Genomic DNA, 13,667 nt, shown 5'->3' on the forward strand with positions numbered 1-13,667 from the left:
AAAGTTGTCATTAGTTCGACAATGAAACCAATAATTCATGCCAAATTTAGGGGTGTTTTCAATATTTTTTTTTAAATGTGTGATGACAAATTTTAGTACAAATATAAAATGTGAATACTCGCTCTTTTGATTCCTCTTTTATGAATTATTACATTCTTTATTACTAAGATTAAATGAATATTTCTTTAATTAGTATATTAATTGTCTCTTTCTGTCTACTTTTAAGTTGGACTTTCTTTAGTCTCAAAATTCAAAAAGTTGGTAAAAGAATTTAATTTTCTAGCAATGAATGATAATTAAAAGAAAAACACTAATCAACCTTAACAAGTCATTTTCATTTTGCTCATTCAACAAAAAAAATTAGTCATTTTTCATTAATTCACTAACTCCAATTTAATTTCATCAAATAAATATAAATTAAAACACTACGTGTTCATATATGCATGGAGAGAAGTAAGACATTGTCTAAATAAATTTCAAACTTAGGTTTTTAATCTAACTTCATTAACTTTTTCCGACATTAATGCTTCTCTTTATATCATGTAAATTCAAACTAATCGAGATTTCAATATAAATATTGAACATACGATAAAAAAATTACTTTTTTGTCCAGAATGTCCAAACAGTGATAAAAGTGAGATTTTTAACAATGAGGTAACTAAATTCCTTTTCGCCTTATATATAATATAATTTTTCGATAAAATGATTCATCTCTTATTTGCCTGTCAAAGTGAGATTATATTAACCTCATTTTAATGCAATTTCACTTGCCATTTAACAAACTCTTCTGTCTTAAGTGCTTATATTTTCAAAAGTTTCTGAAAAATATGATCACTACCTAACCAAATAAAATATACTAAAGCACATAAAAGTAACTTAATCCAATATTTGATGTGAATTAATAAACTAAGAAAATTAATACCCAAAGTCACTCCTTGCTTTAATTTCCCATGTGCATATACCTGCAGAGGTGTTGATTTTATTAATTAATTAATTAATTATAATTGTCCCTACATTAAAACAACTACTCTTTGATGTAGAGGGCGGCAATCTTGACAAGTATAACTATTTTTTATATTATAAAAAATTGTTTAGTATATACAAATAATTTATTCAGAATCAATTAAGCAAAAAATTTATGGTTCAAAATTCATAAACTGGAAATTCCAACTCAAACTTTAATTAGAGTAGTATGAGGTATGGTGGATATGACAGATCCCAATAATAGCTTTGATTGAAATCTTATATTTGTCTCAAACAGTTCACTTAATATGACAAATTATTAATTTAGGATCATGTAACTCAAAAGAAATAGCTAGATTTGAATGCAAAACTGATAAATTTTATATCCTAAATTCGTTACAGAGACAAATGAAAAATGATAACCGAATATTTTTTTATCTTCACTAAAATTTCAACCTAATCCAATTAGGTTTAGAACTAATTAGCCAAAAACTAAATACTTTCTCAATTAGTACACCTGTCATAGATTTTCCAAAGATATTTCCATATTGTGAGGATTTCAAACAAAGAGAACAAAAAAACAATTTTCTATAGTCAATTTTAGTAAAATAGAGTTTAGGACATATAATGGTCACCTTGTTTCTACATTAATTGACTTGATGCAATAATAAGTCAAATACTTTAATTTTCCATCAAACTAGCTAATTAATTGACTTAATCAAAGTGGTTATTTGATGGATTAGGAAATAAGTGACCCTACATTAGTCTCTTTGGGTTGATTTTCCTATTGTTGCTTAGTTATTACTATATATAGAATTTATTTTGTACACACATTGGCACTATTATAGATAATTAAAAGTAAAATTTTGAAATAATTGTCAATAATTAGTAAATATAATTTATTTATTTTTACATACGATGGTCATGCGTAACTTCTTCCAAGTACAAGTAAGCTTCTTGTTATGTCGTGAAACGGTTGGTCATCATCTTGGTGTTTCACCTATAAAACTCAAAACTCATAACATTAACTGTTTTCGATTATAGTAGTTGAAGAATGACTACAATAACATACCCAACATAGTTCCATAATAGAATCTGGGAAGGGTGGAATATACGTAGACGTTATCTTTAACTTTGTATAGAGAAACGATTTTCGAGAGACCCTCCACTCAAATATAACTGAAAATGACTATTTGTGAATTTTATCCCTTAGACCATCTCCAACCCAACACCAAATCCTAAATTTGGTGTTTTGGGCTCCAATCCACACCAATTTTTACACCAAATTTGGTGTGTGAATAGTGTTGTTGCACCAAATTTGGTGTGTGGATATCACACCAATTCACTTTTTGAATATTTTAATATTATTTCACTATACAACCTTTTAATTAAACATTATATAAATTGTATGTTTTAATTAAATCTTTTGTATATTTAATTATTTTTTATTTAATATTTTTATAATATTAATTTTAGATATAAAATTTAGTTTTTTTATAAATTAATTTTTCTATATATGACTTTTTTTTTAAATTCTACTATAAATTATAACTGGATATAACTACAATTAACCTTCACAAAAATTAAAAATGCAAACATTGCTCATTTTGAACTACGTAATGCATTAATAGAGCATTTATGGAAGCACCGTAATGATCTTGAAAGTTGAATATTTATGTAAGATTTAAAATAATTTTTTTCAATTATGTAATGTTTATTTAATTGTATTTCATTAATGATTTCACTTTTATTTGTATTATCCATTATTATGTATAATGTATAATATTTGCTAGCAATTTATATTATTTAAAAATTATGGTACAAAATAATTTTATATTAAACTATTATAAAAGGAAATAATATGAATTATATATGGTGAATGTTTTAGAAAGAATTTGTTTTATGAAATAAGAAAATATAAATGAAATAAGAAATAATAATATAATAATGAAGAGAAAGAAAACTATTCTTTTTTTATGTAAAATTTGGTGCAGTAGGTTGGAGTTGATTACACAAAAAATAGTGTTGACACCAAATTTGATGTAAAATTTGGTGTTTGGGTTGGAGATGCCCTTAGGAAGCTTGGCAAAATATTAAGGCCCAATAAAACTCAAACTAATGACTTGATTACTTGGAACAATTAGAACTTGATCTGTGGGCCCAATTTACAAAGATGGCCCGGCCCTTCAACATGGGCTAAAGCCCATTTGTTTAATTATGGATTGTTGTTTTAATTATGTTAGGGATTGTGACTAGTTTGCAAATTTTCCCATTAATTTTCTCTTTCCATCCTTTTGAGTGAGCTACATTTTAACATCTTAAATGAATTATTTTCAAATAAAGAAAAAAAAGTTAACTATTCTCAAAATCTTAAACTTGCATCGAAGTATTTGGCCTAGTGATTAATGAAATGAGATAAAAATTAGGGGAGATCATCGTCCAATTTTCAACAGAGAAATAAAAAATAAATACAGACAATTTCTAGTAAGCAAATTTATTTAGAATTTGTGCTAGCAGGAGGTGACATGTACTCATTACTCAATAAAATAGTCGATGTGCACTTGACATCGAGGATATTAGAAAAAAACCTTAACTCTTTTGCATTGAAACTTTACGTGAGTACAAAGATGATGCCCGATATTGTTAACCAAGATTTAATCAATATGAAATTCTCTCTTTCTCGATTATGACGCTCTTTTCGCTCATTTTAAATCATCTCCTAAAGGGAGAACTCTCCTTATCAGAGGTTTTTCTATTTTCGAGCTTCAACTCGAGAACTTTGATTAAGGACGAAAGATTTTGATCAGATTTATGCAGGAAGTTTTTTGTTAGATCATACATACGTAGATTTTAAAATAGTGATAAGACACAAGTACTCTCCTAGACTGTGATAAGAATTTCAAAGATACACTTTAACTAAACTAAGGTCCTATTACTCCTTCGAATCTATTTTTTAAAATAATTTTGTACACCTTTTTGACTTACAATATAGATTTTTTTCCTCCTTTGCGTCATTTTCTGATAACTAATTAGACATTATTTATTGCTACCTAAATAAAGTCAGCAAAGCATGATTGGCGAAGATACCATAAATTATTCAAAAGTTTATAATTAAATCCTAAGTTTTAAATTAACAGTTTTATAATACTATAGATAACATTATCAAGAAATAAATAATCAAGAAACTTCCCCACAATAGCTCATGAATACACTTTGAATTATTATTTTTTCGCTATTTTCACATACACTTTAATTATTAGTTATTTTGTTTTTCTATGTGAATTATATAATTACCAGTTATTTTATTTTTTTTATTTAAATTATCACCATTTATATATCAAAACAAACTTAATTGAGTAGATAATTCATATAGCTGGGAATAACTGATAGTTGGGCTAATTAGCTTCGAGGTGACATGTCATAGTACATAATACTTCCAAGGCTTTAAGAAGAGTTGATCCTTAGTAAGATATTTCAGGTTCAAGTCACAAGTATGAAATCACCTTGTTAAGAAGCGTTTTACCCCAATATGAGACTTTCGGGCGTGAATTCAAAGTTAGTCAACCTCAGTACATGTGTCACACATTGATGAAAAAAAAAGAAAGAGAAGAGATTGAATCTCTTATTGTTCATCAATAACTAACTCAATGATAGAACGGTCTGTTGTTAATCGATTGATCGTAAGTTTGGATTTATTTAACTAATCAACAAGCAAAAAACGTTCTTCTTGTTTCTTAATAAAATATAATTGCTCGATTTCCAGTATCAACTCTTTCAATCACTCATATATCCATCTCCTTCGCGCTTCGCCGTAATCGAGACATGGCCAAATTTAATCAAGAGGTTGACTTGTTTAATTATTAGCATTGATTTGGACTTTCGAAAACATTATTTTCAACACGATCAAATCACTTGTGGACTAAGCCATAATCCCACTTGGACCACATATCCTACCTAATTATTTCAGATTTTCTTTATTTTGTATTTGGGCTTAATCCATTTGTTTAGCCTATAAATAGTAAGTTTTTTTTAGCTTAATATTGATATTTGATTCTATATATGGTTGGATAAAAAATTCTCTTTACTATAACAACAACATATTCGTTGTAAATTCATAAATTGAGGAATAAGGAGGGTAGAATATATGCATACATTATTTATTTTTTTATAGGATAGAGAGATAATTTTCATTTGATTTTCGACTAAAAAACAGAATTTTCTTTACTAGTGTTTTGATAATTTATTTATGAATACTTCAATTAAATTCTTCCTCATTGGATGATTATATGTAGTTGATCATGTATAGTTAATTCATGGAGTAAGATTATTTTATAGTATATACAAGTGTGGATTAATTCTTCCCATTGTTTGGTTGAATCTTTTCTTTCTTAACAACAACAATAATAACATATCTAATGTGATTTCACGAGTGATGTTTGAAGAGGATAAAGTATACAAAAATCTTACCTTACTTTGTGACATAGAAAAATCTTCCAAAAAACTCTCGATTCAAAAGAAAAAAACATATCAAAGGCACATATGATAAAAAAAAACATTACAAAACATTCGAAATATTTTCTTTCTACTATTGATTAAATCTTTTGGGTTTAGTTTGATTTCTAGGTTTAGCAAGGAACTAACACAATATAATGCAATAGGTAATTAACAACCATTCACCATCGAAGGATGTGGTGTAGTAGATCAGAATACTCCTTCATTTATCAGATATCTCAAGTTCGAGTCTTAAGTATGAAAAAAATTCTTAGTAGGGAACGCTCTCCTCCAAATAGGGTCTTATGCGGCGCAAATCCAAAACAAATCTAAAAGAGTTGGACTTCAATAAATGACACATTGAAAACTGAATGGAAAAAAAAAATAACAACCATTCAGACAAGCTGTAATTAAAACCATTACCAATTTACCATATATAATAATATAGTCTATTTATAGTTATAGTCACCATTTATACAAAATAATAAAAATAAAATAAAAAATTGTTTGACAAAAAGAAAAAGACAAAATAACTAGCAAAATATTGACTGGGCCAAACAACCGAATGATGAAGTACACACCTTTGTTGTAGGCATGTTTTTGTTTTTTATACGTCTGCCCAAAATAGTTGTCTGTCCCCATTTCAATCCCACTTTTTATCATGTTTTTTTCTTCTATTTTTTTACCAGATGTTCAATATTTGTATTAAAATATTTATAAATATATATTTATGTAGTGTAAAGTCATATAATCATACACACATTTAAAGTATTATGTTTTTTTTCAAGTATCATATCTAAACTATTAAGGTGTTCGTATTTTCTATCTAAATATTACTAATTGTTTATCAATATACACGTAAAAAAATTGACCAGATCAAGTATTTGAATATATTCATTGAAAAGCATGTGACAATTTTTAATTTGCACATAAAACTTCGTTCACGTGACAACTGACTCATTAATTTTGAGACGTGTTTTGATAAATAACTGATGATAATTCACTTTAAGAAAATACAAACATATGATAGCTCCGGTTGAAAACTCGTGAAGTTTTGACCATTTTTTTAAATTTTTGATTAATTTCTTAATTATCCACGTGGAGTGTCATTTATTATCATTTTTAAACAAATAAAAAGAAAGTATACAAAAACACCATCATATACTAATCGAGTAATATTATTATAAATAATTGATGACAATTCAATTAGAAAATATAAATCGCCTGATAATTTAGATAGAAAACTAAAAAAACGTCTGAGTTATTATTTTTTTTACCATTATCTCATACTTTTTATATGAGTAAACTATATCTACCTACATTTCAGCACATTGGGTGTTAAAGAATTTATTTATGCAAAAAAAAGGAATTAAATTAAAATTTTAAATTAAAGAAAAAAGAGAGATTCTTGGCAGATCATTGTCCTTCTTGGTATTTGTGAATAAAATAAAAAAAATTAATTTCATTTACGTGAGGCTCTCAACTTTCCCAATTGGTTTTTGTCTCCCAAACTGTTGCAAATTCCTGGAAATTTTGAGTCTCTGTTTTTTGTTTTTTTGGGAGAGTATTTCTTCTTGTTTTCTGGGAAAATTTGGATGTGGGTATTTACTAATCTTGATTTTTTTGGGGGTTCTTGAGGATAAAAAAAAATGTTTTTTTAGTGAACCCCATCAAGGAAATTGAGGTTTTTTATCTTCCCATTTGGTTGTTTTTGCATATTTTGTGTATTTGGGGGTGGAAAGTTTCATTCTTGGTAAATTTCCTGGAAAATATTTGGTGACATTTGATATTTTTCTGGGAAAATTTGGTGGGGTTATTGAGGAATCTTGAAATAGTTGGAGGATTTGTGACATTTACAATCAAGAAAAGGTGATCAAAGATTTGATTTTTATGGTTTTTTCATAAGCTCAGGTAATTTTATTTTACCTCAAGTTGACAAAGTCCTTTTCCCCTTTATGTTTTTTTAGATATTGGTCACCATCAACATAGTACATATCATATATTTGTATATAGAGAAATTTGTCTATTTGATTGGTTGATTGATTGATTGATCAAGTCAGAAAGTATATTGGTTTTGAGGTGTTGAAAGGGGTTCTTGAATTTGTTATTATCAATTTGACTTTGAGAATTATGTGTAAGGAAGGTTTAGTTGTGGGGTTGTTGTTATTAGTTTGTTAGAAAAGAAGGAAAAATTTGTGTGCAGAAGGGGATAGTTTTAAGGTTAAGGATCATTGTGTTCCTTATCTCTGCTAAACATCATGCCAGAACGATATCCAAAAACTATGAGATTTTTGAGCCTTGTGGGAAATTCATTTGGATGCTCTGCGTCAGGCGAGCGGTTAGTTTCTGCTGCTAGAGATGGAGATATCCAGGAAGCTAAGGCTTTACTGGATTATAATCCTCGGTTAGTGAGGTATTCGACTTTTGGTGTTCGAAATTCACCTCTCCATTATTCAGCTGCCCAAGGACATCATGAGGTATATTTAGAGTTTAATGCTTATTCATGATGGATATGAAGATAAACTTGATTGTGACATTGTTTAATTGAGCACTTAGTGGATTTTGTATGCCATCGATCATTTGACTGTTCTTTTTATTATCAGATTGTTAGTCTCTTGCTTGAGTCTGGAGTTGATATCAATCTCAGAAACTACCGTGGACAGGTAGATTTTTTTCTCATTACCTTTTTTGGTTTTAGTTTTTTCTATCTCAAGCACAATTCTTTATCTTATATGTAATTCTTCTTAGTTGATTGAAACTAGTATTTTGTCTTATGGTTAACAGACTGCTTTGATGCAAGCATGTCAGTATGGTCACTGGGAGGTCGTTCAGATTCTCATTCTTTTCATGGCCAATGTATGACAGTTTATTATTGTGGTATATTCAATTTGATAACTTAGAAGTACTAAGAGTGTTCTTAGTTCTTACCTTGTAAAATTTCAACTTTACTGGTTTTATAGAGTAGTAGGAGTGTGTTGAGATGGATTACGAGCTTTACTTACAGTTGCATTATATTGTAGATTCACAAGGCTGATTATCTCAATGGAGGTACAGCACTTCATTTAGCTGCTCTAAATGGACATTCTCGATGTATACGGCTTCTCCTTGCTGATTATATTCCCAGCATCCCTAATTTCTGTAATGTCATGAGAAAGAGATCAAGAAACGAAGACTCTATCCAGGAATTCGATGACTTGTAAATCTCTTTTTTCAAGCTTTACATTTGATTTTGGGTATCTCCCTCTGCTATCAAACTGTATTAACGTGAAGTTCTTTTGTGCTTGCTGTAGTGCACTACATGAGGTGATCAATAGACCTGCTGATGGTGGCATTACCGCCCTTCATATGGCAGCGCTGAATGGCCATGTGGAAAGTCTGCAGCTACTCTTGGACTTGGGAGCTTCGGTCACCAAGGTTACTGTGGAAGATGGGACTACAATCGATTTGATAGGTGAGACAACTTTCCAAGTTCTGTCTAGTATGCAACTCTTAAATCACATTTGATCTCTTGAATGCCTTGTTTCCTTGTGCATTTTCCCTTCCCCTCTCCACCCCCACAATATTTTTATATTTTTTTATTTTTTTATTTTTTTAAAGATTGTTGTAATTGCTGATAATTGCTAAATTGTTTCTTATTATCTGTTCCTTCTATTCGTAAATGCCTATCTGCCATCGTTTACATATCATGTTGTAACTTTATTCTCTCTGAGGGAAACTATGAGATGTATGGTCGACTGTTTTAATAATTTTCTCGTGGTTCTTTATGAGAGAATTGTCTTAAAAGCTACACATTTACTGATCATGCTACAGATAACAGTCTCCATTTTGGAAGATCTGAAATAATTATAGCTTTTAACTGGCAATATCAATTTCCGATGGAGAATGAAATATTGATATTCTTCAGTGTGCTTTCAAAAAAAGAAAAAGAAGCAGAATTATAGATAAACAACAACTTTGCCTTAGTCCCAACAAGTTCGGGTCGGCTTTATGAATTTATCACTGACCATGTTTCTCCATTCAAAGCAAAATTAGAGATAGCAATCATTTATTCAGTAGTCTTTTATCGGAAGGGTAAAACATGTTTCCATTTTCAAAAGCATACGCAAACTCTGTCGACCTGATCAAATATGTGAATATCCACAACCTTGTAAATTAGTTTGCTCTAGTTCATGGAGTTTCTGGGATGTCAAAGAAGAAGTTGCATGGTTGTCATGCCTTGAGCTTTGATGATGTGCACTAATTACCGTTATGACATTTCCTTGCAAGCTTTGTGCTCGTCTTTTTTTTGACACTTTAGCTAGTGTAAATCATGAGTAATGTACTTTATACTTAAGGAAGATAACGTCTCTTGTATTTGAGAGAGAGAGACCTCGCTCATCAGATTCACGTATTACTCGATATCTTTCAGAAAGACGTATTAACGAGGCAGATATGAGATGACCGACACCTATTGCACCCTTGTGGTCCGGCCCTTCTCCAGACCCCACACATAGCGGGAGCTTAATGCACCGGGCAGCCCTTTAGGAAGATAACAAATAGGAACTTAATACCACCTGAAACTCTTATTCGGTGGCAGATTAGGTCTCGGTTCTGCTTTTATTAAGCATCAGTTCCAAAAGTCCTTGATATGTAGCGCCTAAAATTTAGAGGCTTCATGCCATGAGTCAAGGAAAAGAGTTAATATCGTCTTCTTTTTTTTTCCTTCTAAAAGGTAAGTTCTTTGCCTTGCAGGTGCAGGAAGTACACCGCTTCATTATGCTGCATGTGGTGGGAATGCTCAGTGTTGCCAGGTGTGTTCCTCTTCTGCTTGCTTTTCTTTATGATTTTTCTCGTATAGTCGGTGCAAGTTCTGAAGTCATCATTTTCTATTCCATCTTTCAGCTTTTAATTGCCAGGGGTGCCAGTCTCAATGCAGAAAATGTGAATGGGTATGATATCTTTACATGTTTTAACATCTTCAACATGTACTAAAAGTGTGTGGTCTAGTTTCCCTTATCAATATTATTAGTAGTAGAGTAGAGGGTCAAAAACACACCTAATGTATCCTATTTTTTCGAGTTTTATATGTGAACTATCACCAACTATTTGTCAAAATATACCTAAACTATCAATTGTTCCTTTTTCCTACCTGAATGATGGTGATGTTTCAGGTAGGAAAAGGGAACAACCATGGAGAGTTAAAAGTAGTATAGCTAACTGCTAATCATGCTATTCCATGTCATATTTAAGAATTAAAGAGATGATATAGAAGGATTTACGGTGTTGAATTATTGAAACAAATAAATATTGTCTTATTCTCGTATAGTAACTCTGCTAGTAGTTCTATCATGGCTTAGATAAATCTTCTAACTTGCATATTATTTACGTGTTTTAAGGTGGACATCCTTGATGGTTGCTCGATCATGGCATAGAGATGGGCTGGAGGAGATTTTAAGTACTCGTCCAGAAAAACAACCACGTCCCCTTCCTTCACCATTCTTATGCCTCCCTCTTATGAGTATAGTGAAGATTGCTAGGTGAGTCCAGTTCAGCAAATATTGGTCTCGTTGATGCTCATTCATCAATTTGTCATTATAATGACATATTTCATCTTAAGGGTTTGTGTACTGGTGACGATAAGGAAGTAGATTCATGTAAATTGACCCATCGGCAATTGGTATCCAATCTGAAGACTCTATTTTCAGAGTAAAATATCTTGTCTCCACATCTCATTTACCACTGTGATATTTAGAATAAGACTATCTGTGTCCAGGAGTTCTGTTGTGTATGCTGGTTTTCTTAAAATTCTTTTGGGTTTTGTCGGGGTGGGGTGCGAGGTAGAACAAAGAAAAAAATTAAATTATTGTGACAGATTTGCCACAAACCTGTGTTGCTTGGACTCTCTAAAAATGTTGTCATGCCCGTTTCGGATCCTCAAATGATGCACTACTTTTTAAGGATCCAACATGCACCTATTGATATTTTTGAAGAGTCCGAGCAACATAGGCCCGAATCCAAGGGTGACCAAACTGTTAATTCTTGTATCTTTATCGAAACCTTTGTGTTGTGTAGCACCACCCTTTTACATCTCATGAAGGTACTAAATATTCATGGCATATTAAAAAGTGGGAAAAATGTGTATTTCCTTTGGCTTTTATGGTATGCATCTTCCTTTTGATGAAAGTATTTGGAATATGCTGATGGCTGTCCCACAAGCTTTAAATTCAAGTGCGACTAAGCAGTATGCATCTGGATAGCTCTTTATTATGTTGCATTTCCAAATTCTAGCACGGATAACATTAATCATTGAGTCAATTTATGTGATTTAACCTTGTGGTGTACCAGTATCTGATCTTCATGATAAAATGGTGAAAGATCACTATTTCCAGCTTCTGTTTTCTTGTTATATTTCAATAGAATATCGTTCTCTTTCAGTATGCCATGTGCAAGTTACATATTGATAAGGCTCCGGGATGAGAATTCTGAAAATAAGTTGTCATTTTCTGCAGAGAATGTGGATGGAGAACAATTGATTCCCCGTCGTCAACTTGTTTAGACCCTTGTGTTGTTTGTCTTGAAAGAAAGTGTACAGTTGCTGCAGAAGGTATGTCTTTCTGAAACTGCATGAAATTGACGTTTAAACATGAAATGGTTGATAATTTACTATAAAGATTTCTATAGTAGTTTTTTGTTATATTCTTTTACTTCCAATTGATGTCTAATGAGATTAAACTCTATTTTCTAATGGTAATGGTATATTGAAAAATTTCCTATGATGAGTGATAAGCCTCTATTGAGATATTCTCGAGTTGAGACCATGTAACTCCACAAAAATTAAAACTAAGGAAAGATGTCCTCCGTTTCTAGAATACATACTCGTCGCTGGATACAGTTTTCCTTCTTCACATGAACTCCGGAAGTTCTTGAAATTTCAGTATCGTGATATATAATATGCTCAAGGCTGGAAGTTCTTTTTTTCCGATGCCATTGTCATATACATAAATTTGCACATTTTCATGTGAATTGATTGATATAGACAACATGATTGATTACTGTTCCTCTTTGATCTTTTCGTGCTAGCTGGATTTTATCGTTTTTTTAGATTTGTTTATTATTTGATGATATTGCTTTTTTTCTTTGGTAGCAATGTACCCGATATGCCAGTCTAGTTGCTGCAGTACCTAATGCTTGTCATGTTCTGCAGGTTGTTTTCATGAGTTCTGCACGCGCTGTGCATTGTACCTGTGTTCCACCAGTAGCACCTCAACCGCGGCCCATGGCCCTCCAGGCTCGATTCCTTGCCCTTTATGTCGACACGGCATTGTTTCATTCGTTAAGCTGGCAGATACAACGCCTATCATCAAGGAAGCAGCGCGAACAAGTCTATCGTTGCCTTTTTGTTCCTGTACAGCTGATGGACAAGAACCAACTACATTAGAAACACCTTTATGCAAGCCCGATTTATATTGCTCCCGACTCTCCCCTCTCGGCTCTTCCTTCCGGTCGTTAAGCTGCCAAAAGTTCCCGGCATTGAAATTCAGCCCAGGCCTTTGTATGGGAACGCCAGACACGAGTCCATCTTTAGTTCCAAGAACCGGTGAACGAGAACATCTGACTCGATGCTCACGACCTATCTTTAGGCGATCAACGTCAAACGTCGAAGCTAGAAGATGGTTATGTTCCTTCAGCCAATCTGTAGAAACTGGAAGCAGTTTCTGAAGGGTGCATGAATTAGGTCTTATGCCTATTTCAACTATTAATTTACAGAGAAATCCTACAGGTTTTCCTCTTTATTTTGTTCCCTTTTTTTTTTAATTTTTTGGTTCCCATTTCTTCAAAAGAACTTTTGTTTGTATACCTCTGAGTCTTATTCACTTAAATGTCGTTGAAATATTTCATCAATATGAAGTTTGGCCTGTATATAATAACATATGTTATATAAGTGAAATGGAAAAAGAATCATGGGCTGGTATTTATTGAGTTTTCTGTTGTCTCTGTATAAAAAAAATACAACAACAACATATCCAGGAGTCTCGAGAAGGAAGAGTGTATGCAAATCTGATATTATCCCTACCACAGAGGTAGAGAGGTTTCCAATAGACTCTCGGCTCAAGGAAAAGTAAATCAAAGTGATCCAGAAAAAAAGAAGTAACGAATGTGAAAGTGTAATAAAGCATGTTGAACAGTAACTACAATAAAATAATATGAATATCCAAGTACAAGAAACAACAGAT

General features: G+C 31.6%; 1 protein-coding gene across 2 annotated transcripts; it reads left to right on the plus strand.

The window, feature by feature from the left end:
* Nucleotides 1-6,839: 6,839 nt before the first annotated feature.
* LOC125824500 (probable E3 ubiquitin-protein ligase XBOS32) lies at nucleotides 6,840-13,412 on the plus strand. Of its 2 annotated transcripts, XM_049503892.1 has the most exons (11): nucleotides 6,840-7,365; nucleotides 7,720-7,931; nucleotides 8,058-8,117; nucleotides 8,239-8,310; nucleotides 8,475-8,650; nucleotides 8,745-8,905; nucleotides 10,186-10,244; nucleotides 10,336-10,382; nucleotides 10,830-10,970; nucleotides 11,943-12,037; nucleotides 12,638-13,412. In XM_049503892.1, the coding sequence occupies exons 2-11, from the start codon at nucleotides 7,737-7,739 to the stop codon at nucleotides 13,150-13,152; spliced, it is 1,521 nt and encodes a 506-aa protein (XP_049359849.1). In that variant the 5' UTR covers nucleotides 6,840-7,365; nucleotides 7,720-7,736; the 3' UTR covers nucleotides 13,153-13,412. The 2 variants fall into 2 exon arrangements, with proteins under 2 accessions (XP_049359849.1, XP_049359848.1); XM_049503891.1 differs by having other exon boundaries at nucleotides 6,842-7,931.
* The last annotated feature ends 255 nt before the right edge of the window (nucleotides 13,413-13,667 follow it).

Source organism: Solanum verrucosum, unplaced genomic scaffold, assembly GCF_900185275.1.
Source record: "Solanum verrucosum unplaced genomic scaffold, falcon-dt-bn FXZP01000022.1, whole genome shotgun sequence".
NCBI classification, from domain to species: Eukaryota; Viridiplantae; Streptophyta; class Magnoliopsida; order Solanales; family Solanaceae; genus Solanum; species Solanum verrucosum.